Here is a 25353-nt window from a genome sequence, read left to right as displayed (position 1 = left end):
ATGTAATGGGAAACCATATGTAACCGACTCTCTGATTGGCTTAGAATGAGATGTAACCGACTCTCTGATTGGCTTAGAAGGAGACACGTGATCCTATTTCCCGTTATCAGATCAAAACATTCCCCCCAGCGATGTAAATCAATTATGTAAATCAAGTTCTCGGGAATTCACTTCCCCTCTTGAGTCCTAGATCAATACATTCCCCCTAGCGATTATGTAAATCGCCCCCAGTGTCATTACACCTGGACGAACAACAACAAATCAATCAACCTTGACACCATCCATTAGACTCGATCAATAATCCTTGAATAAATTATGTCCCGTCGGCGTTAGACCAAATTGTAGATGGCAGCACGATGTTCTCGTCGGGCTGGTACCCCCCTTTCTACTACCGTTTCATATATGGAATAATTTCTTTCCGTCGCTCCTCACTTTCAGTTTAAAAAAATATTCAATTTCTGAACGTGTTTCAACTAATGCAGGTTTGAATTTGACTCACAAATTAAAACGAAATTTGCATATTAATTTTGAACCCCCCCCCCCCCGTGTAAAATTTCTCTGGAAAGTTTACCTCCAGAAACTACCAACCAGGAAAACTCTCACCGGACAATTCCATTCTAGCTGAAAATTACCCCCGGGAAATTTCTTGCGGACCGAAACAAACAGAAATTAAAGTAAATAAGAGTCAAACTCAAAACAAGCAGAAATTAATATGAGTAGGATTCTAAACCCCAAGCTTTCTAAAAGCCAGAATATGATATATACTTTACTGAAAAAAATTCATATGAATTTACTGAAAAAAATCTGTATTGTCAGTTTAATATGCATATGATGATATTTATTCCTTAAAATATTAATTGGTTTTTGATTTCTTAAAGTTAGAAATTATGAAAACTCTTATTTATTTTAATTTCTGTTTTTATTTAGTTTCATTTATTTATTGATTCTGATCTGTGGTAATAGTATTCTTGGTAGATTATTTGATTCTATTTTTGTTCATTTTGGTTTAATGGAGTTTACTTTTTTAAACCTTTTTTGTTGAAAAAGATTTTTTTAAATTAATTTCTGTTCGTTTTATAGTGACATAGTCTTTTTCAGGAAAGACTGAGCCTCTTCTAAAGTTAGACAACCGTCCCTTCCATAGAAACCTTAAATAACCCCTGGGCATTGCTTAAAATCCTTGCCCCTTATCTCTGGGAATTGTTTCAACCCCAAAGGCCTTCTTATGTGATATTTAGACCATTTTGAATAGAAGAGCTATCTCAAAATTTCTATTAGATGCATCTCGGGCCAATACGACATGTGTTTGTGTGGGGGGCGGGGTAGCTGCCCTCCGATCACTTTGACTCTTAAAAAGAACACTATAGCGTCTGATTACCAATCCAATGAGCCCCCTCCGAAGTTTTTATGACCATGCTTTCTATAAAATCCTTGTACGTCCCCAGGGCATAACTTACAACTCTTACCCTGAGGGCTGGGGGTTTGTTATCCTCAAATACAAAATTTCCAGACCGTTCTGATACGCTGAACAAAATGGCTATCTCAAAATTTTGATTGCAAGTGTTTGGGGAAATTATAGGCATTGGGGGGGGGGCATTTGCCCTTTGATCACTTTCTACTAATAAAAAAGGCACTAGTCTTCTCAATTTCCAATCAAATGAGCACTTTTTGAAGCTTCTACGGCAAAACTTTCTATAAAAACCTTATATGCCCCCAAGGGCATTACTTAGGACCCTTGTCCTGAGGGCTCTGGGGAGGGTTGTCATCCTCAAAGACATAATTTCCAGACCTTTCAACTATGTTGAACAAAATGGCCATATCCAAATGTTGATCGGAAATGTTTGGAGAAATGATGGGCATTAGGGGATTCTCCCTCCGTATACTTTCGACTATTAAAAACAGTAATAGTCCTTTCAATTTCCAGTCGAATGAGCCCTTTTTGAAATTTTTACGACAACGCTTTCAATAAAAACATTATATGCCCCAAGAGCATAACTTACAACCTTAGCCCCGAGGTCTGTGGGGGGGGGGGGATGTCATCCTCAAAGACATAATTTCCAGAACTTTCAACTACGTTCAACAAAATATCTATCTCAAAATTTTGATAGGATGTGTTTGGGGAAATGGTGGGCGTGGGAGGGGGGTTAGTTACCCTCCAATCACTTTTGACTATTAAAAAGGGCACTAGCCAATCGAATGCTCATTCACTAGCCAATCACTAGCTCATTCGATTCGCTCATTTGATTTCCAATCGAATGAGCCCCTTTTGAAGTTGCTACGACAACGCTATCTATACAAACCTTATATGCCCCCAGGGCATAACTTACAACCTTTGCTCTGGAGGCTCTGGGGGGTTTATCATCCTGAAATACATGATTTTCATAACTTTCAACTACGTTGAACAAAATGGCTAATCTCAAAACTATGATTGGATGTGTTTGGGAAAATGGTGGGCGTGAGAGGGGGTTAGTTGCTTCTCAATCACTTTTGACTATTAAAAAGGGCACTTGCCATTTAAATTTCCAATTGAATGAGCCCTTTTTGAAGTTTCTACGACAACGCTTTCTATAAAAACCATATATGCCCCCAAGGCATAACTTACAACTCTTGCACTTTGGGCTCTGGGGGGGGGGGCTCAACCTCAAAGACATAATTTTCAAAACTTTCAACTATGTTGAACAAAGTGACTATTAAAAAGGGCACTAGCCATTTCAATTTCCAGTCGAATGAGCCCTTTTGGAAGTTTCTACGACAACGCTTTCTATAAAAACTTTGTATGCCCCCAGGGTATAAATTACAACCTTTGCCCTGAGGGCTCGGGGGGTGGAGGAGGGGGTTGTCATCCTCAAAGACCTAATTTTCAAAACTTTCAACTACGTTGAACAAAATAACTATCTAAGAATTTTGATTGGATATGTTTTGGAGAAAAAGTGGGCGTGAGAGGGGGGCTTGTTGCCCTCCAATCACTATCAACTATTAAAAAGGACACTAGCCCTTTGAATTTGCAACCGAATGAGCCCTTTTTCAAGTTTCTACCACAAAGCTTTGAATAAAAACCTTATATGCACTCAGGGGCTAACTTATAACCCTTGCCCTGAAGACTGTGGGGGGAGTGTTCTGCTCAAAGACATAATTTCCAGAACTTTCAAGTCCGTTGAACAAAATGGCTATCTCAAAATTTTGATTGAATGTGTTTTGGGAAATGTTGGGCGTGGAAGGGGCGTTAGTTGCCTTCCAATCACTTTTGACTATTAAAAAGGGCACTAGCCATTTCAATTTCCAGTCGAATGAGCCCTTTTTGAAGTTTCTGCGACAACGCTTTTTATAAAAACATTATAAGACCCCAGGGCATACCTTACAACCCTTGCCCTGATGGCTGTGAGGGGAGGGGGGTGTCATCCTCAAAGACCGGATTTTCAGAACTTTCAACTATGTTGAAGAAAATGGATATCTCAGAATTTTGATTAGATGTGTTTGGGGAAAAGGTGGGCGTGAGAGGAAGGTTAGTTGCTCTCCAATCACTTTCGACTATTAAAAACGGCAATAGCCCTTTGAATTTCCAATCGAATGAGCCCTTTTTCAAATATCTACGACAAAGCTTTCAATAAAAACCTTATATGCCCCCAGGGCATAAATTACAACCTTAGTTCTGAGGGCTCTGAGGGGAGTGTTATCCTCAAAGACCTTATTTCCAGAACTTTCAACTACGCTGAACAAAATGGCTGTCTGAAAATTTTGATTGGATTTTTTTGGGGAAATGGTGGGCGTGAGAGGGGGGTTAGTTACTCTCCAATCACTTTCGACTATTAAAAAGTTCACTAGCTCTCTCAATTTCCAATTGAATGAGCCCCTTTTGAAGTTTTTACGACAGCACTATCTATAAAACCTTATATTCCCTTAGGGCATAACTTTCAACCTTTGCCCTTGGGGCTCTGGGGGGTTTGTCATCCTTACATACATAATTTCCAGAACTTTCAACTGCGTTGAACAAAATGGCTATCTCTAAACTTTGATTGAATGTGTTTGGGGAAATGGTGGGTGTGAGAGGGGGGTTAGTTACTCGCCATTCACTATTGACTATTAAAAAGGGCACTAGCCCTTTCCAATTTCCAATCAAATGAGCCCTTTTTGAAGTTTCCACGACAAAACTTCTCTAAAAACCTTATATGCCCCTAGGGCATAACTTACAGCCCTTGTCCTGAGGGCTCTGAGGGGGTTATCATCCTCAAAGACCTAATTTCGGTCTTTGTTCAAATTCGGTCTTTTTTTCACGTTGAACAAAATTGATATAACAAAATTTTGATTGTATGTGTTTGGGGAAATGGTGGACGTGAGAGGGGGTTAGTTGCCGTCTAATCATTTTCAACTATTAAAAAGGGCACTAGCCATTTCAATTTCCAATCGAAGTTTCTACAACAAAACTTTCTATAAAAACCTTATATGGCCCTAGGGCATAACTGACAACCCTTGCCCTGAGGCTGGGGGGGATGTTGTCATCCTCAAAGACATAATTTTCAGAACTTTTAACTGCGTTGAAAAAAATGACTATAACAAATTTTGATTGTATATGTTTGGGGAAAATTTGGGCGTCAGAGGGGGGTTAATTGCCCTCCAATCACTTTCGACTATTAAAAAGGGCACTAGCCCTTTAAATTTCCAATTATATAAGCCCTTTTTGAAGTTTTTACGAAAAAGATTTCAATAAAAACCTAATATGACCCCACGACATACCTTATAACCCTTGCTCTGAAGACTGTGGGGGGAGTGTCCTCCTCAAAGATATATTTTCTGGAACTTTAAACTGTGTTGAACAAAATGGCTATCTAAAAATTTTGATTGGATACGCTTGGGGAAATGGTGGGCGTTGAAGGGGTGTTAGTTGACTTCCAATCGCTTTCGACTATTAAAAGGGCATTAGCCCTTTCAATTTCCAATTGAATGAGCCCTTTTGATGTTTCTACGACAACACTTTCTATACTTGTATGCCCCCCGGGCATAACTTACAACCCTTGCCCTGAGGGCTGTGGGGGTTGTCATATTTTCCAGATTTCCAGAACTTTGTTGCCTAATTTCCAGAACTTTCAACTACGTTGAACAAAATGGCTTGAAACTTGAACACGTACACGAACACGAACATTTCATAATGTAAAGGGAAATTTGCATTTGGATGTGTGTGTCCAAATCGATCAAGTCGATGAAGTTAAGTATCTAGTTATATTGCCCCATTCTTTTGAGAACTTAAATAACTATCCAGATCATACTTAGCTAGCAAATCATTGCCTGTGATTTTTTTATCGTTCTTTCGACATGCTGTTGAAAAATGAATCGGTGCAGCCATATCTCAAGGGAATCTTAACCTCAGTTATAAATCTGGACACTGCGTCCAGCTACTGTAAAATTGCGCTATAAACACAAAAACAGGAAATTGATCCTTATGGACTGCACTTGCTATCATGTCTTGAGTGACGGCCGATGTATTAGGAATAATATTACTATGTTATTATTGTCTCTGACATTGCAGCCAATGCATTTGGAATAATATTGCAGTTTTATTATTGTCTCTGACATTGCTAGTTTCGTAGTCGCTTTAGATACATGGTTGTCTTTGCAAATGAACAACGAGGTTATTTAACAAGTTTATTATCAACTACCTATTCATGTCTCACTTAGTTATTTGGAACACTGAAACTTTTTTTTCCTTCTTCTTTTTAATGCTGGATTTGACTTTTCTTTTTACTTACCTATTAACAATATATTGACTCTTTTGCCGAAAAAGAAAATATTACTTTAATGTGAAGTTTTCAAGTATTGCTCAAAGCGATATTACCTTTTTGTAACGGTGGAAGCATTTCTAAATTCAAATTGGCACAATTTGAATCGATTTTATGCATCATGAGAGAAAATAAATGTTCTATTATTTCTGTCTTTTGCTGAATCACCCGTTTCACAAGACTTATTACTGTGATTACTTCTTTTCAGGAGATGGTGTTGAGAATGCTTTTTCGTTTACTCGGACAGTATTAACTTATTCAGTGCATCATTTGAGTCAAGGGTACTTTCCGGGAACAGGAGCCATTTCTTCAATTGGTTGTGGCAAAGGAAAAGGATTTTGTGTAAACATTCCTCTGAAAGAAGGAGCTTCGGATGGGACTTTCATATCTGTTTTCAAAAGGTAATCGCAATTTTGTTCTTTTTTTTGTTGGTCCAAACACAACCTGAAATAATTTGATTTGTTTGATAGGCTTCTTCTGCTAGAATACATTCAAGTTGAAATGAAATTTGGCGTTAATACTGGTTATGACTCTTCTCAAGAAAGAGTTAGGATGGGGAGATAGGAGGCTAAACTCATAACTTTTGAATATTTTTTCCAATATAAAATTGTTTCCTTTTTTTCACATTTTTTGTTGTTATAGGTTTAAATAGAAATATAAATTTTCAATCTAATATCTATTTTTCGTTATTATTTGCAGTGTTTTCTACATTTCTGGTGGGATTCTAAGTTCCTTTTTCCAAAAACAACTTGTCTTTAAAAGATGATCGATGGGATCAAAATTCCCAAAAGCGAAAACAATTTCTTCGAAACTACCTGTAGAACTGAGTATACAAAGAAATTGTCCAAAATATTTAAACTGTTTAAAAATGAGTTTTTCAAACCCACTGCTGCTTTGCTATACTATATATATATATATATATATATATATATATATATATATATATATATATATATATATATATATATATATATATATATATATACTATATATATGCTATATATATGCTATACTATATATGCTATACTATATATGATATATATATATATATATATATATATATATATATATATATATATATATATATATATATATATATATATATATATATATATATATATATATATATATATATATATATATATATATATATATATATATATATATATATATTTATATATTATATCTGTTTTCAAATCTCTCCAAATGCTTCAGAATAAAGCAATGAGGATTCTTTTTAATGTTGATTGCAGAACTTCAGTTAGACACCTATATGGGACTTCAGGAATTTTCTCTTTGGACCAACTTCATTTAATTTCTATCTCTAGTATTTGTCACGATTATCAGTATAGTAATTTACCTGTAAATTTCTACAGAATTTTTCCAACTAATTCTCAATTTCATAATTATCCTACTACACATCGTTCTGACTTTTCGTGCGAAATTTGCCCGACATCGAGAGCGGGTTTCAGCATCCGTCACACTGGCCCAAAAATCTGGAGCTGAATTCCAGCCTCAGTTCGAGAATGCAGCAACAAGGGACATTTTCTAAGACTGGTGAAGAAATATCTTATGACATGCTAAGCATTTTGCTCATTAGGGTTTTCTTTTTCATTGTTGTAAAATTTAGTTAGAAAATGGCTGTGTATTTACGTTGGCAATATTTTCAGCGCTAAAGTATGCCACCAGGCATGTGCGCTGTTTTGTGACATTTATTTATGTACGTGTTATAAATAAAAATATTCTACTCTAAAAAAAAAAAAAAAAAAAAAAAAAAAAAAAAAAAAAACTATTTAAATATATATATATATATATATATATATATATATATATATATATATATATATATATATATATATATATATATATATATATATATATATATATATATATATATATATATATATATATAAGGTTTATTCTACATTTTCTGAATTAAATAGGAGGAAAAAAATATGTTTTTGTTTCAAACAGTTCGTGGTAACGGACTGTAAGGAGCGACTCGACCTAAAAGTTAACAAAGGTCTAAAAAACGAATTTTGACAACATCAAAAGAATTGGCTTTTTATGATGATTCCAAATATATAAAATGCATTAAGCCTAATGTTAATCATCAAAAGCTACGAGCCTGAGAAAATTTCCCCAAATTATATACTATCTATAAATGAATGAAACCCGAAATGAGCAGAAATTCTAATAAATAATCAGATCGAAAGTGAACAGAAATTCCCAAAATCAGGAGCAGGGTGAGCAATACCTGTGTCTTCTAAATATCAGAACGTTATTTGTGCATTACTGAAAACAAAATATATTATGCAAAATTGCTGAAACTCTCAATCTACATTTCATTAGTTTTTTTTTCAGTTACCGAAACAACAATTGTTTTATAGAATTATTTATAGAGTATTTCGACTAAACATTCAAAATTTTCCAAAAAGTTAAATTACTTTCAACATTTTAGTTTTTAAGCAGAAAAGCTGAAAAGTCTTTTAAATATTCTAAGAATTAACCAATAATAGCATTTTGTCAATTAAAAAAGTGACAGAAACTAATTTAAAGAAATTTATTCGTAGAATAAAAGTTTTAAAAGTAAAAATGAATTTTTAATTATTAAAAAAAAAAAAAAAAGAAGTGAAAATGAAAAGCTACATTAAAACTTGAAACGATTAGAAGTAAAGTCAAATAATGATTCAAACTTAAAGCTAGCAGAAATTACCTTGAATGAATAAATGGAACTCAAAATGAATGATCAAGTAAACCCAAAACAAACAGGATTCAAGCAGTATAGACACATTAAACATAAAGCGAACAGATACTGGTATGGATGAATAGATACATCCTAAGACGAACACAAATTATGACAAAAGAAAGTAAGACTATCGCCCTTCCTCATAAGCATTCTAAAGACCAGATTGTTCTATCTCTTTCAGTAAAGTGCAAATGACATCCAAGCCTTTTGGAAGGTTGGGAGGAAGAGGGGTTAGCCATGCTCTTGCTTGCATTTGGTCTCATTTGCAATGCTTGATTGTTCTTATGATAGTATTTTATTGTTGTGTTGTTGTTATGACTAATGTTGTTATGTTGTTATGTGTTGTTATTACAACACAACACTAATAAAAAAGACAAAACTTGAAATGCAAATTATTTTTAGTAAAGCACAAATGACGCTCTTGCCTTTGGAGGGTTGAAGGGGGCTAGTAGCTTTACTTCTATTTGTGGTTATTTCTGTTCCTTTTGGGTGAACTATTCATTTTAGTTTCTGTTCGGTTTAGGATTTATCTATTCAACCATATATTTATTTTTGATGTGCTTATTCATTTTAACGTTAAATTTTTTTTGGGTTTCATTTAGTAATTTATTGTAATTTTTGTTCGTTTTGAGCTATTTTTATTCATTCATAGTAATGTATGTATAGTCATCAACTATGACAGTTAGCAACAGGCAGAAATCCATAATAACATCGTAAGATCAAGAACGACAAATATCATGATGCTGTATTCACTAAAAGTGACTAAACCTTAAAAGGATCTTGAGCTGATTTTTTATCGTGAGTGCAATCAGAAGAGAGTCTAAAGTTTGAAACAACTTCCGAGAATATAATTTTTTACATGAAAATACGGACTTTTAGGCAATTTTACGACAAAAAAGGACATGAGATCTTTTTCATTGTTGATTCCCTCCACCCAAGTGAAAACTATACTAACTGATTGCAATGTGTATGAGGTTCAAGCTCTATAGCCGGAGATGTCAACGCCTGTGCTGCTGAAGACAACCTGAGGGAACCAGGAACTGTTATGTTTTTAATATATTCCTTAATTTTTTTTTTACAGGACTATGCCAAGAGTGGTTACGAATTTCAGACCAAGTGTGGTTGTAATTCAATGTGGTGCAGATGGACTGGCTGGTGACCCACTAGGTGCTGTATTTAATTTAACCGACATAGCCTATAAAGAATGCCTTCAAATTGTCTTAGACCTGAAACTTCCGACAATGATTCTGGGAGGAGGTAATTTTAAGTTAATTTATTTATAGGATGTGCATTATTATTGTCATTATGTATTGTTATTATTATTATCTAATGTGCATGAACTGCAGATGAAATTTATTAATTCGTCCTCTGCGTTTCAATAAATTGTATATGCTAAAAAGTCAAGTGTCGTAAACAGTGAAACAATTTTCAGATTAGGATAGGTCACATTAATTTGTTAGAGCCCATAACTTCCATCGATTCCTTTGAACTAGTCTCTGATTATACGCTGAGCCTAAGTTGCTCTCTCAAATTTGTGTTTTTGTGCTTCTGGCTGGTATCAATGCTCAGTGCGAAAATAATACCAGCTTTCACGTGGCTAAGGCAAAATTGGTTAAAACCACTCGTGGAACTGTAAGTAAGAAACGATCCAGCCAAATCGCAACTGAAACTCTAAACAAAAGAATTTTGATAACAGTACGTAGATACATCAAAAGAATTGGCTTTTTATGCTGACTCCAAACATGTAAGATTCATTAAGTTTAATGTTACTTATCAACGGCTACGAACCTGAGAAAATTTGCCTGATTTTTGAAAAAGAGGGAAAACACCTCCAAAATATCAAGGAGTTTCAATGTAAGTCACACCATCAGACTCAGCGTATCAGAGAACCCTACTGTAGAGGTTTCAAAACGACTCCTCAAGCATAAGGATCGTTTAATTAGAGAAGATTTTAATTAGAACAATTTTTTTAAGTACTAAAAACTTTAGCGTGAAGAGTGAGGTGTTGGTAAGGGGGACAGCTTTCCTTATTTACGGAAACCCTTCTTTTCGTTTTAAACTTTAATGTTGCTCCTTACTTTCAGTTTAAAAGCTTTTTTTATTTTCTATCATAAAACAAAGGTTTAAGAGGCTTAGCATATCGATGTTAGAATAAATCTCTTCCATCTTCTAATGACCTTATTACTGCGTCAAACCGTCACCCATCTTATCATTTATCCCACGTTATTACTGGTCATTGTTGCTTATACTCATTTCTCCTCAAAATCTCAAAATTAAGCTCCCCAAGTTGTTAATGTGGCATTGAAGAAACAGTGGAACATGTATTATTTGAATGTCCAGTGTGCATATGTCCCAGGATGGATCTAAGTTTAAATCTGGGTTATTATTATTATGATTTTCCTTCGGATTTAAGTAGGCTATTATATGGCATAACAGAGATGATTATAATTTGTTTATGAATTTTGCGTTTTGCTGTTTAGTTTTCACATTCCAATATAGCTCATATATAGTACATTTAATAGTCTGTTTGTGTTTTCTTTTTCTATGTGTTTTTTTGTGTCTGTTATTCTGTTTTCTTATTAATTTTGTTTGTCTTGTTAGTTTATAGCTGACTTTTTTAGCGAACAACTTCTCTTGTGAGTTTAATCGCTCAACAAGTCTATTCAAGATGCTAAAGTACTGAAAAGACATTCGAGATCAAGTTTTAACCCCGTTTGAAAGGCCCTGTTTATTATTTTCCAATGGAAAGAATACACATTTTTGGAAGAAGTCTGAATTGGAAAAATGGAAACAATTGTGTCTGTCTGAAAAGGGAACTAAGTCCTAAGGGAACTAAGAACTAAGTATTTTTTCAGAGTTTCAATAATTTCCTGGGGTTATTTAAATATTGAACACGCACATTTTTGGAAAAAATCGTTTATAGAAAACGCAACGTTAGATTTGAATTTTTTCTTTTGCCCAAGGGATTGATTAAAGATAGATCTTCCTTGTGTTTTTTTCAGTCGAAATTGCCATGTTTTTTATTTATTTATTTTTTTTATAGCAGCTTCAGTCTCCATTTGTGCTTTTTAAGGGTCAGATTCAGATTCAATCGGGTTTAATTAAAACAAATAGAAATAAATAAAAATAAATAAACTTCTCTATGCAAAAAAATGCACGTTGAGTCCCATAAAAAAATAACGGTTCCTCCTAATCATGCTTTACGACTCCCGCTTTACTCCTCAACACAACCACATCCCTCAACCATACAAATCACTATCTAAGAGATTCCCCCCTTCCTCCCCAAAAGCACAGCTACCTTAACCATACAAAAAAAATCAATAAATAAATAAAAAAAAACAAAAAACAAAAAAACAAAAAAACCGAGATAATAATGATAATAAAAAAAAAAAAAAAAAAAAAAAAAATCTCAATTATTAATAAACTCTATTTAATGAATATTCAATACTATATTTTTTAAAATAAATTTTAAAATACTCAAGAGAGCTCCAACATCCCAGTTCTTGTGGAAGCATGTTCCACACTATCGCGCACGCCAGATCCGGTGCAAAATCCGACCATACTGTAGGTATTTATCTCACCAGAAGGTTTGAGGCAGATCTCGTGTTCCTAGGATGTTGGTCTGATACCAACTGGAATAGACTGTGGAATGCTGATGGAAGTAATCCGGAGAAAAATTTAAAAACGATAACTGAGCACGATAAATGATAAAGTGATTCACGGGAAAGAAAATCATCCATATTTCCAATTATTTTCAGGGCATGGTTGTGGATTGAATCAAGCCTTTTCACGTGGGAAATGAATGTTGACTGTCAAACTTACGCACAACACTACAGATGGAGCTTGATGAGTCCATTATAAAGAACACAAAGGGTATGTTGAGAGACTGGGTTTTTCAATTTCCTGATAGTGCAAAGATTACGGGAGAGCTTCAGCTGCACAGCGTGGATGTGATGTACGAAGGATAACTTTTCGTCAAGGATTACACCTTGGTACCTGGCACAGCCAGTTTTCGGTCGTCTGATCGTTCCTCGAGAAGTCGTTATTCCCGATATCTCTGGGCGAAGAGGTCCAATCCTTGAGAAGAAGAGAGTGCAAGATTTGTCAACATTTATTACAAATCGATTGGCATCCATCCAAATGTAAGTTTCTTCTAAGATGACCTCAAGTTTACTCTGGAGCGCTGACATGTCGGTGTCACAGGATACCATTGTAGTGTCATCTGCGAACGCCACAAGTTCATCCGATTCATGATCGTTGTTCGAAATTTCTGGGTAGCAACATAACTTGCAGCAACGTGAAGTCCTGGAGTTAGGGTTCAGAACGCGACTTAGGTCATTCACATGAGCCAGAAATAACAGAGGGCCTAATATTTAGTCTTGCGGCACAGCGAAGTTGACAACGCTGTCATTCAGTGGATCATCTCCTATAATAACACGTCGACTACTAAGGTAAGACCGGAACCATCGTATAGCCTCTCCTCTAACCCCAATGTGCTATATTTTACCTAATAGAATCCCATGATCCATACTGTCGAAGGTTTTTTTTATGTCAAGCAAAATAGCAGCTGGCACGTATCCCAGGTCAAGTGCTTTATTAATGAATATGCTTAGTGATGCCAGGACATCTTGCGTCGAGTGTCCTGGTCTGAATCCAAATTGGGGTTGGTTGAGGAATCCATTAGCTTCAAGAAAAATGTAAAGTTGGTTCTTCATAGGTTTTTCGAACACTTTGGAAAACACCGAAAGAATAGAGATGGGTCGAAAGTTAGACGGGTCGTCCTGAGGGCCACCTTTGTGGAGGGGAATTATTCTTGCCTTCTTGAGAAGTGATGGAAACACGATCGTCTCCAAGGAGAGGTTTACCAAATGTGTTAAAGGTTGTACTACGGAGGGCAATACTGCCTTCAACACTTTAGTATGGACGCGGTCGAATCCAGAGGCAGATGCTCCCCTCAAGCCTTTGACAATCATCGAAACATCCGTCGAATCTACAGGAATGAGTGCCATCGACTTGACACACGCTGGGCCCATCAAGTTCCTGTAGGACTTTCTGGGGGGTAGCGCTGTGTTAGCCGTTTCTTCTCCAATTTTGGCGAAGAAGGTACAAAGAGCTTTTGCAACTTGTGCTGGTTCAGTCAAGGTTTTTCCATCAACCGTAATTTTGGATGGTAGTTCAGGCTGTTGGTTATTCGGTCGTAACACTGAATTGACTGTCTTCCATACTTTCCTTCCGTCCTTCCCACTTTCGGCTAGCCTTTGATTAAAGTAATCCCTTTTAGCTTTTCTGAGAACAGACCGTAGGCATTTCTTATAAATTTCATAACTCCGCAGGCTAGCTATATTTGGTAGATTACGGTATTTCGCCCAAAGATTATTCTTTTTATTGATGCACCTGAGTAAACTTTATGTAACCCACGGGAAAATTTGTTCGTTTTTTCTTCTGCTTTTCTCTATGTTTTCTTTGAAACAAGTTGCTTCATATATTGTTGTAAATGTAATGTTTAAAATTTCATATACTTTATTCTGATCTACTTTATCCATAACTCTATCACAGGTCGTTTTTTCCAATTATTCGTTAATTAACCGTAAGTTTTATTAACTCAGATCTACAACCGGAATATAATCTCTAGTTTTTGAAAATGACCTTGTTGCCTTTGTTGTTTTGAAAATTGTACATAAGGGGAAGTGGTCTGACATGTCACTGATGATTACTGAAGCCGAGAGTGGAGGTAGAGTAGAAAAAATATTGTCTATTAGTGAATGAGTACTCTCAGTTACTCTCGTTGGGATAGTTGTTGACGGGTAAAGATTAGATCCAGACATAAAAGTAAGAAGATGATTCGTGTGCGGAGTTAGGGGATAGGCTAAGCTGATGTTGAAATCAGCCATAATGAACACATCATGAGTTTGTTTTTCAATCATTTGGTGAGTTTCCAATAAATATTCCGTAAATGAAGAAATAAAACTTGACTGTGGTCGGTAAATATTCGTCAACGATTATATTCGTTGCGAAGGTCAGAACATATCAAGAAAAGTGGCCCAAAAGTCCCTTCTCAATTTCGAATCAATTTGCCGTTAACACAGACTGGGTATTCGCTCTGTGTATAGAGTACCAATCTTCCTCGTGCTGACTGTTGTCTGTGTACAAAATTCGATGTGTACCCGGGGATATATACCAGGATGTCAGTCTGCCTCGACAGGAATGTTTCACACAGTCCAAGAACGTCAGGTCGTATTTGTCGGTACATGGTCATTACATCTGTCAGTGACGAACATAATCCTTGGCAGTTGAGCTTAACTATACTGCGCTGAGATTCAGAGCATCCCTGGGGCATACTCATTAACTGAATATATTTACTTCGAGGAAATTTATTTTCACTAAAAAAAGAACAATCATTTTCATTACTAATTACTCTATCAAAAATTTTTTCCAAATTTAAGAACGACTTTTCTAACTGTTCTAATTTTTTTTAGCTGCTGGCAAGATAGTGGGCCTCGGGGACGAAGACAAGGAACTCAAAACTTACCCAAAACTCTCTGGGGAATGTGGTCGCATCTTGGAGCAAAGCGGAGAGCCGTGAGAAATGCACACACTCGAATGAACTTCATTGAAACTGCAACAAACAACTGATGTAAACAAACATGGATTAACACAAGAAACACAGAAAATTGGAAAATGAAACATTTCTGGAAAACAAATCACTCATTTCGGCAAGCGGCAAAAAAAAACTAATTCATCAATGACAATCTTTTCCGTTTCCGCTGCTGTAGCCCCAATAACAAATAGTAAAAAAAAAAATAATAATAAATAAAAAAAAAAAATAAAAAAAAACTCTTAACTAATTTTATCATATTTTTCCTTCATCTCTTTGACTACAGCAGGCGGAACTATCAGACAACAACAAACAAATCACACTAAAATCATTTTAAGCATCAAAGTTAGTAACGTCCGGTTTGGTGGGTACTGCCAACTTTAGCGGATCAAAGCAGTCATCTTGAGATTTATTCCATTGTAAATTTCGCGTCTTTTTTACCTCTAACCACAGTCTTATTCCTCGCTGAACAACACGAGTTTCTGCAACCTTTTCTGCTGCCGATTTAGAACTTTTTAGTTTGTACCCGAGCGCTAGTAGTTCTTTTCTTCGTTTACCGAGCTCAGCTGGCAAGTCTGTCGACACACTGAAACCCGTTTTTTTTCAGCTTTCCACATTCTTTCATAATAGCTAAGCGTTCAGTGTCTGAGAGGTTAATAAAGACAGGCTCGATAGCTTTCTGTTTATTTGAATTAATTCGAAGGCTCGGCCTAGCTCCTGATTGGGAGGGAGCCGTCTTCTTAGAAATACGGTACAATATACCCATACTTAGCTGATTAGCATCTGTACTTCCAAGCTCAGACTGAAGAAATGTTACTACAGTTTCTCGGGGTATGTTTGTTCCTTGCGGAGCTTCAACACCGTGAATAAGAATGTTGTTTCTTCGAGCGTACATCTCCGATCACAGGGCAGTAGTCTTGACATGAAACAGCTCAGTCCTTAGAAATTTATTTTCTGCTCTCAGTACTTTATTTTCATTTTGGAGCTTTGAAATCAAACTTTGAAGCTCGTCCATACGGCGGTCGAAATGGTCTTTCGTCACTGACATATTGCTACCAATTAATACCGCACTGCCTAAATAAAACTAGAAAGGTATTGAGTGAGACTTACACGCAAGGGCCCCTTTTATGTAATAAATCCAGTTATCACTCGGGGCCCACTTTCGTCAAAATGAAAATTCTCCAAAAACCAGCTTGCAGTATCCTTTCAGTATAACACTGTGAAATTTTGGTATAGTATCCTTTCAACTCGGCCGAGTTCGCCTAAAAAAAAACAAAAAAAAACGAAAACAATGGTTAATTGTCAGGTTGGATCCGACAATTAGGTAATTAGGATAACTAATCTTTTGTTCAAGAGAACTCGGAGTTTTATCTTGGTCAGGTTGACTATAATAATTCAAAATGTGTCACTTGACATTCTAGATAATACTGACATTTATAGCCCATTCCGGTTATTCAAGAAAGCTAAATCGATTGCTCCAATGATTATTCCAGTTGCCTCTTTGGTTCTTAAAAAAAGGGAACTATTGTTATTATATATATTTTTTAAATTATTTTTTTCTTTTCTTGTTTAAAAACGCAATTGCAGAGGTTAGCCTCTAAAATCCAACTTTTAGCTATCTAATCAAGGGGCTACAGGCTTATATTTCTGCAAAAAATTGGCAGTACGAGAGTATAGAATATAGCTTTGACTTAGCTCTTCGTTACCCCAAGTCAGGCCTTCGCTCATTTATGAGTCTAGTGAGGACTGTGCCCGGTCAGGACTTACATAATTTTTATCGAGTCAGATAATGTCTCTTATTTTGCTCTTTTTTTTCAGTAGCCTAGCCTACTTATTTTTGCACTTATTCAGAACTTATATTAATACTGCGCTGAAACAGTCTGTTGCTCGAACTTAGCTTGTTTTTGCGCTGCGTCACCGAAATGGCTTAACTTAGACTAAGCCTCTTTTTATATAGAGTCAATACTTAGGTCTGTTTTACACCTAGTTGGGACTGTGCTTTTTTGTGCACCGAATCCAGGGTTTGGTTTATTTTTACATCTTATCAGGACTTTACCTTGTTTTTCGCCAAGAAAACTTTTTTTAAAAGAACTTTGCAGCTTTTAAATACCAGAATCATGCAAAGAATTTAAACCTATACGATTTGAGGAAACAATTTGGTATAGGACCCTTCGGATACCTCCATCACTTAAGAACGACTTCTAAAACACAGGGGACGCTGAATTCGAATAAGAAGTGTTTTTTAAGCACTAAAGAACTTTAGCGCAATGAGATAGGGGTTGAGGAGGGGGCTCCCCACCCCCTCATATTTGGAATAATTTATACGTTTTAAGTTTAATATAACCCCTTACTTTCATTAAATAAGGACTTGTTTTTTGTTTATTTAATAGTGTTAACATTGATTCAAATAGTTTCTGGATTAATAGGTAAAATTTTGAAAAAACGCAAAGGGACATTTTAGTGTCAAGAGCTGGATGCATCAGTTTGAGAATTTTTTGTTTTTTTTCTTCACATTTTCGTTTATGAGGATTATGAGGAATCATTAAGGACTTATATTTTATTGACCTGTTTACACACATCAGAGTTGCCTCAGCGGGTCGCAGCCTCTTCGTGGCATAATAATTATCTCTTCAATACCCCTTGAAACTAGTCAATCCGCGTTGCTTCAGCATAATTAGATGAACATGCATTTTGAGATCGAGATGATGTTTTTTAAGTCTAATTATTTTTCTCTTGCGTGACTCATAAATTAATACCAACAAATAGCAAGGATGATTAGTGCAAGTTTGAAACAAATATAGATCCTATGCTTGTTTATTAACATGATAGCCGTAAATTAATGCAACAAAACATTCTCTCTTTGGCTGCAATACATATTTTTCTTGGCAGTAGAATCAAATAACTGCATTTAAGAAAGAAAATAATTATATCCATAAATCAATACTGAACAAATTAGCGATCGTTAGGTTTAAAAGTTATTAATCGAAGTTGTTTTTTATTGCCAAGGCATCATAAAGCCAAATATCTAAACGCTAAGAAACGCTGTTTGTGGCAATGATTGGTTTATTTTATTAAGACCTCTTAATTTGCTTCGTTATTATTTCTAAAATGAATATAACCAATGGCAGATCTAGGGTTTTTGAGAGGGAGGGAAGTCACCAGTAATTCTGATCATCTTTTACTCGATGGATTGCAGATTCGTAGGCTAAAATTTTGACGACTGTTTTTTTCTGTTTAGACGTATTTGTGTATACTTTAATTAAAAACAGTGCAAAAGTAAATTTCTACGGAGGGCTGTTAATTTCCTGGGGATGGGGTGATTGCACCATCCTACACTCCCTGGCTTGCAAAATAAATGTTTCCAAAGATCTCCTGAAACAAGAAATGCAGGAGAGTGAAAACTTTTTGCGTGCTCATGTATCCGGTGGTTCTTTTCAAAATGCAACACGCTATCTCTTGGCTATTTTAAGACCATGGGATTTTCTTTTAATGTAACAGAAAATTCTCCTTATACTGATCGTGAATTATAATTATGTTCTATATTAATCATATTTCTTTTTGCGCACAATCAAACGCATAAGGAGCTCTCGAGTTATTGAATCGTTTCAGTCAGTCATTTCAAAGCACATATTGCTTACAGGAAAACATTGTTACTATCGGATCTTTCAATTTATTAATAATAATAAAAAAAAATCAAAGAAAAGTAAAGCGTGATGTTGAAACTTTAAACGAGCAAATATAAACTCGTATAAAAAGTAAAATATAAAAAAATCTATTAAAAATTTGATACTGCTAGATCTCTCTGGACCTCTAGGTTTTTATACCTCTTTTTTTATCACTCTATTATGTTGATATTTGAAAGAATGAAATATGTTTCATTAATCTGATATGCATATTTTTCTTTTAAATCCGTCCCTTTTGAATCTACCCAAAATCAGTTTGTAAACCATTTATTCATTATCCAACTTAAAACATCAATTCTGATAACTAAACAGATTCCTTTAAAATTTACAAATCAGTGTTTTAAAAGTTCTATTTAGGTGTCAGTTTCCTATAGGCCTTCTTATAAATGGAGATGAATCAAAATTAAAAATAGAGATTACTGAAAAGAATTAATGAAAGTAGACTGGCTGTATAATGAAATTCATTCCTGGAAGTCTCAGACATTTGGGATTTATTAATGTTACTAGCTTACCCGCCGTGCGTTGCTGTGATTTCAAAAGAAAGGAAATAAAAAAAAAATTGACCCACCAGACAATTTTGCCACGGAAAATTCCCCCCTCCCGACAATTTTACACTGGAAGATTTCCCCCACATGTAAAACAGCGATTGCATTTTAAATTCAAGAGTGTTTGAAAAATTAAGTTAGGATTATTAACTTACCTGATGGGCGTTATAGGATAATAAATATCCAGAAAATGTAAATAATATGACGTTTGAATGGAAGGAACTGACAAGTATTGTTGTTCAGGGTCTCGAATTTCAGTCAGAGCGAAAACTATTCAGAAGGCTGGACTTGGATTCTTGTAAACCGCAGCAGGACTCAGTATGTCTTTTGGTCGGTTTTGACATAGCTCACTTTTATCGGGTCTGGATTTATTTCACTTTGCAAGGAGCTGATGTACATCTTGGCTATATCTTGTTTTTGCACTTATTCACCGAGACTTCGCATATTGAATTTAGCTCGTGAGGATTTATGCTGCTTTTGCGGCATATTACTGAAATTCCGCAGGTTAAAATTAAAACTTATTTCATAAATCATGGTACTCCACTCTGTAGCTGTTGCCAATCCCTCACCACAGTCGGTGTTTAGCCTATATATCTCAAGCCATTTGAAGAAAATTATCGTTTTTAATAGTACACTCATTCATCAATTACAATTAGTGAATTCACGTTGAACTTGAAATATAAGCTTCACTGAGACTTGCAGGAATTGAAACAGAAAAACATCCTTTGTTTTTGTTTTAGGTGGTTATAACAAAGCCAATACTGCTCGCTGTTGGACTAATCTAACAGCACTGGTTACAGGACAGAAACTAGATGTTGACATTCCAGAACATGATTTTTTTGAAGAATATGGACCTGATTTTCAGCTTCGAATTGAAGCTGGGTATAGACCGGATAAGAACAGTAAAGATTATATTGACGCTCTCGTCCTAGAAGTCTTGGGTGAGTTTTAGTCATTAATATTTCTTAAATTTAAAAGTAAATTGAATCTCAACCGTAATCAATGGAGCCAGTCAACGGAGCCGAACAAGTAAACGGGCTTAGCTAAGCTATATCAGGCTGGGGGCTGAGATAAATGCTTGGCTTAAGAATTCCTTCTGGGTCTTATTCGAATAAAGAGATACGTAAACTGCTCAGAAGTTGACCAAAACAAGCTTGGAACGGTCAGCAATAAAAATCATGTCTTTAAACAATTGCTGTACTTATTGCGTTACATTGAAAGAAAGAGGCGTGCACATCTGTTGGTTTTCTTTTCATTTTTTTTTAAGCTTACCGTAAAAGGATTTTATCTGAATTTTCCAACAGAGTTTTGAAGAAAATGAGATTAAAACCAATATCTCAGTCAAGAATCGCTCGTTAACTATAATGGAGCTGAATTCAACAATTATTTCTATCGAAAGAATCTTAACTTTATGCTGATTCCAACTCGGTTAAAGGTATTAAGTTGAAATATTAACATGAGTAAATTTGCATTATTTAAGAAAAAATAGCCTCCAAGAGTGACTTGACTTTGAAAATTGCACCATTTAATCCTGAATGCCCAAGGGTAGGAATTAATCCTGGTTAGTGATTAATCCTATGTAGGGGGGAGGAGGAGGTAGGAATTAATCTCTATATATACCGCCATTTAGTCTAAGCCTGAATAAGGCTAAGCTTTATTTAGCTAAATTAATTTGCTTCATGTTTCATAAAATTGTGTACAAGGATGTGTAATCTCGCATCAACTATTATGAAGGAGGGGGTATGGATCCTTTAGTACGCTTGGGGTTGGAGGCAGGTGCCTCAAAGAGCTTATGTTAATGCCAAAGCATCCTAACTCTTACTGATCCTTAAGATAAGGGGGAGGTAAAAATTAGTGTATTATTCCTGTTGATTTTCGAAAATATGTCTTCTCTGTGCCTTTATTATTGGTGGTGAGGAGGAGGAATTCTGCCAGGAGCCTTATTTTCAGTGAATTTTAATAGTAATATTACTCTTTTCATATTTATATATGATGTTTCATAATTTTTACTTTCTATTTTCTACAGATCCACTTTTTTTAATTCAACTTTTAGGGTGTTATTTCAAGTATATAAGTCTTCTTTTATGCCAGTAAGCAGTTGTAGACAATGTACCAAGGTCTATGACCAGCTAACCTTCACTATATGTCCATTTTAAAGATACGGATGCGGCTCAGTTTTGATAGGATTTTTTTTTAAATCAAATTTAATTTAGTTTGGCACAAAGTGGGCACAATGTGTGCATTGCTCACAAATGCTTCCTAGCATTAAAGTGAACGTGTATGCTCAAACGAAATATCCTAAAAATTTGAATATCAGAAAGTAGGTCTAGAAAACAATTCTTACCTTGGCAACTGGATGCAGGGGTTTGGATGGGAGAAAGTTTTGCGTGACTGTGTAAATCATTCAAAGTAAATTAATTTTTTCATAAAAAATCGGTTTTAATTTTATTAATTTTTGGTATCACATCCAGGGTAATTATTACTAGGAGGGTCAACACCCTCCCCCCTCTTAAACCTGTTTCACCTATTGATCACGCCTTGCCCATCCGTGACTGTTCTTAAGGCATTGCGTTGCATTTTGGCTGTTGTTTTTCTTGGTTATGAATAATTGTGTAAGGGCATAACCTTATTTAAGTGCATGTTATTAGTACTGGTATCAATAAAGGGATAACATTGTTTCAGTTATTTCGTTTGTTTTTATCTTTCAGGTAACTTGGAAGAAGTAGATGTTAATACTGCTCAAGTCTAGTTTTTCCATTTCTTCCTTTTTTTATACTTTTGTTAATTTTATGTATAAAAGTACTGCCAAACCTATTTTAGTTTTGAAAATCTGAACATATGTTTTAAGTTTTGTTTTTGGTACCTTAAACAGGATTCTTGATTTTATAATTCATGCTTCTTGCTCTTGGAAATGTTGGCTATATTTTTCCAAAAATGGGGGAAACGATAGTCTATTGAGGTGCAATGTCGTTGCCACTCAAAAAACGAACTGGAATATAAAATCTCTTTGAGTGTACCTTTTTTATATATGTTCTGCAACCACTGGTTCGATATACTCATCCTGAAAATTTGTACCCCTAAATAAATGTCTGAGCTGGAGGAGGGGACTTCAGTGGCGTCAAAGAAAAATTTTTTTTCAAAATTTGTTTTCTTCTTTCACTGGACCAAGGGTATCCTCATGTAAGTTTACAGCCAATCAGATACGAAAATGATTTCGAGTCCATTTTCAGGCGTCACAAATCTTTTAACCTTTTGGTGTGGGATGATCAAAACATTCCAAGGCCAGTAACTCCTTTTGGTCTGGGCTTACCGAAAATACTCCGATCAATAAAAAAAAAGAAAAGAAAAATGTCCCATTTTCAGAGGAATTGGAGCCTACCTATTCGCATCAAGAATGTGGGTATATTGCTGTTGTTGAAAATGAATACCTGAAAAAATGGGATTTACTCAACTCACTTAAACCAGTCATATACTTTAAAAGTTTAAGCATCTCTTATACATTTTTAGCAAATGTATCCGTCTGCATCTAATTTATTGATGGTATAACTAAAAAAAAAGAAAAATTTCAAAGACTACCTAGATAAAAGGGGCTGGACTGACAAAATTTTTTTTGCCAATTTTGTCTTGGGATTGGCTTGACCCAAGAATTTACTGATATACTTCAAGGTGTTAAGAACGAAATTTTGACCCTTTTTTGGGCGGCTGGTATTGTCGGCGGATCAAAGTACTTGCAAATTTGAGTTACCCTTGGCCCTAAGTCCTGCAAATACAAAGTTTGTCACTTATAAATGGTGAGTATATCTACTGGTCCAAGGTGTTGCTGTTGCAACCTGTTACACAAATTAATTAGTGTTTGATGTTGGGCTACTTTTTACCTACTTACCAACTAAAACTGTATCCGGTGTCTGCTGCCCTATCTATTGGCCTTGAACTATCAATGTCTCTTCAGTGTTTGTTGCAATAACATTTTGAAACTACGAGTGAACATTTAACTGGGCAAGACAGCCGCTGAAACTTTTGTTTTGATTCAAATTGTTTAAAGCAGTAAGGTCATGAGTTGTAAGACTGTTTTTAGGTACTTTGCAAAATTTCATAACGGCCAGGAGAGTATAGAAGACGAAGTAGTCAGGTACATTGAGAACAACAGTAAATGGGGACAATTTGCAAAAAATAGCTAAATTCCTACGAAAGGATCGCTGTGTGCCAGTGAGACGAATCGAGAAGCTTTCTTCAGCTCTAAAACCATAGTTTTTTCGCATTTGAACAGAATTTGACTGTCGGTGTCTAATTTGCGCCCTACTTTCTGATGACTGAACGAAAAGTGGACCATTCAAAAGACATGCATAGAACGGCAGTGAGGGATCCAAGATTCGTGTCAAAATTCGTAACTGGCGACAAGACAAGGCGCTTTGAATTTGGATCATCAAACTAAGTTCAAAACTATTTCATACAACTCACCAGGAGAATTAAAGCCCAAATAGTTCCGCATACAAAACAATAGAGTCAAGACCTTGTTCATTGCCTTTTTTATTCTATTAATCTGCAGAACGTTTTCCATAAAATGGATTTTTCAAAGAAAAGTGAAGAGGCTCTTTAAAGCCTAAGACGAACAGAAATCAAGTCATATAATAAATCAAACTTAAAACGGACAAGAAATTAAGTGAAACAAAACAAACAGAAACTAAAATGAATGATCGTACCACTTACAGCACTTTTTGCTGTAGATGAATTAACGTATTCTAAAATGAAAAAAATTTCAAGTGAATAATCAAGTCAAGCCTAAAATGTACTGAAATTGCCTCAAAACAGGAGCTGGTCTACCGCCCTGTAATCCTTCTAATGGCTGTAGTGTTGTTTGCGCTGTACTGAAAGCGAAACATATTTTAAATATTTTCCCTTTTATAAATGTAACATTGAAAAATCAAAACTTGCTGAGACATCTCAAAATTGATATTGTTATATATCAAACAATAAGTCTACTTTCATTAGTTGCTTCCAGTGATCTTGTTTATTATGGGGACTTCTTTATTTCCAAGAAAGAAGATCAGAGCGTTTGCTAAACCTACTAAGGACCAGGATTTCATTTACGTTGTATTGAAACGGATTGTTTTTCGAGCAGTGTGTTTTTATTTGTCAGCACAAAAAATCAAAAGGATAATGTGGTACTACCAATAAGAGTGGTACTACCTCACCCCCTCTCAAGCCCTCCAAACGGCTTGAATGTTATGTGTATTTTATTGATGATTGTGTGTACTTTGAACTCTGGTTTTTAATTGTCAAAAAAGGGAAAAATCGCTATGATGATCGAGATTGCTAGAAAAATCAGTAAAAGTAGACTGATTGTTTATAATGTATAATGATATCTATTTCTGGACGTTTCGGCAATTTATATTGCCTAAATTTATCGTTCATTTAAATTCTTTCTGTTTTAGGATTCACTTATTCATGTATGGCAATAGCTGCTATCCTTATGTTTGTAATTACTCATTTTAATTCCTGGTCGGTTTGGGTTTCATTTATTCATTTATAGCGATTTTTGTCACAATGAGTTTACACCCAGCTCTTTTGCATTCCGAATCTTTTAGTCTGTTAGTTTGGAAAAATCAAAAATGCTTCAGTCAAGTAACTGGACTGAACAAACGTGTTGCGACTCCAAGCTAATTACTAAGAGAGTTTTAGCCATTTTTCTGGCAAGGTGATCTTTTTTCAAGTTTTTCTGTGCATAAGTGTTCTCTTGACCAATAAGTTTAGGTATAAGTTTGAAGCGTAAAAAGGGGGAGGGGGAAAATTATCGTTCTCTTTCCCTAAACTTAATATTTGAGTTCCGCTTTCCCTTCCGAAATCTTCTTAAAAGTTTTTCATTCCCTCAGCCGTTCCAGAGATATTACAGATGCGGTATTTAGATAGCCCGGATACTGACTTTTTATTTACCTTATTGCTTCACCATGAATAGGGACAAACGTTTTAGGCGGATAGGAGACACATTGTTTGTCCCTCCACACTTCTTCCC

General features: G+C 35.4%; 1 protein-coding gene across 1 annotated transcript in view; it reads left to right on the top strand.

Annotated features, from left to right (window-relative positions):
• Window positions 1–22159, top strand: part of LOC148955360 (histone deacetylase 8-like) — a 68195-nt gene extending 46036 nt beyond the window's left edge. Inside the window, exons 5-8 of the mRNA XM_089101776.1 lie at window positions 5980–6172; window positions 9602–9777; window positions 20084–20284; window positions 22052–22159. Coding sequence (XP_088957902.1) covers window positions 5980–6172; window positions 9602–9777; window positions 20084–20284; window positions 22052–22092 — 611 coding nt within the window. The 3' untranslated portion in view covers window positions 22093–22159. The remainder of the gene's footprint in view (window positions 1–5979; window positions 6173–9601; window positions 9778–20083; window positions 20285–22051) is intronic.
• Window positions 22160–25353: the final 3194 nt, after the last annotated feature.

The sequence above is a fragment of the Artemia sp. Qi Xiang Cuo genome, chromosome 2 (genome assembly GCF_049724085.1).
Source record: "Artemia sp. Qi Xiang Cuo chromosome 2, ASM4972408v1, whole genome shotgun sequence".
NCBI lineage: Eukaryota > Metazoa > Arthropoda > Branchiopoda > Anostraca > Artemiidae > Artemia > Artemia sp. Qi Xiang Cuo.
Note: the sequence above shows the minus strand (reverse complement) of the source record. Positions and strands in the feature narration are given on the sequence as shown.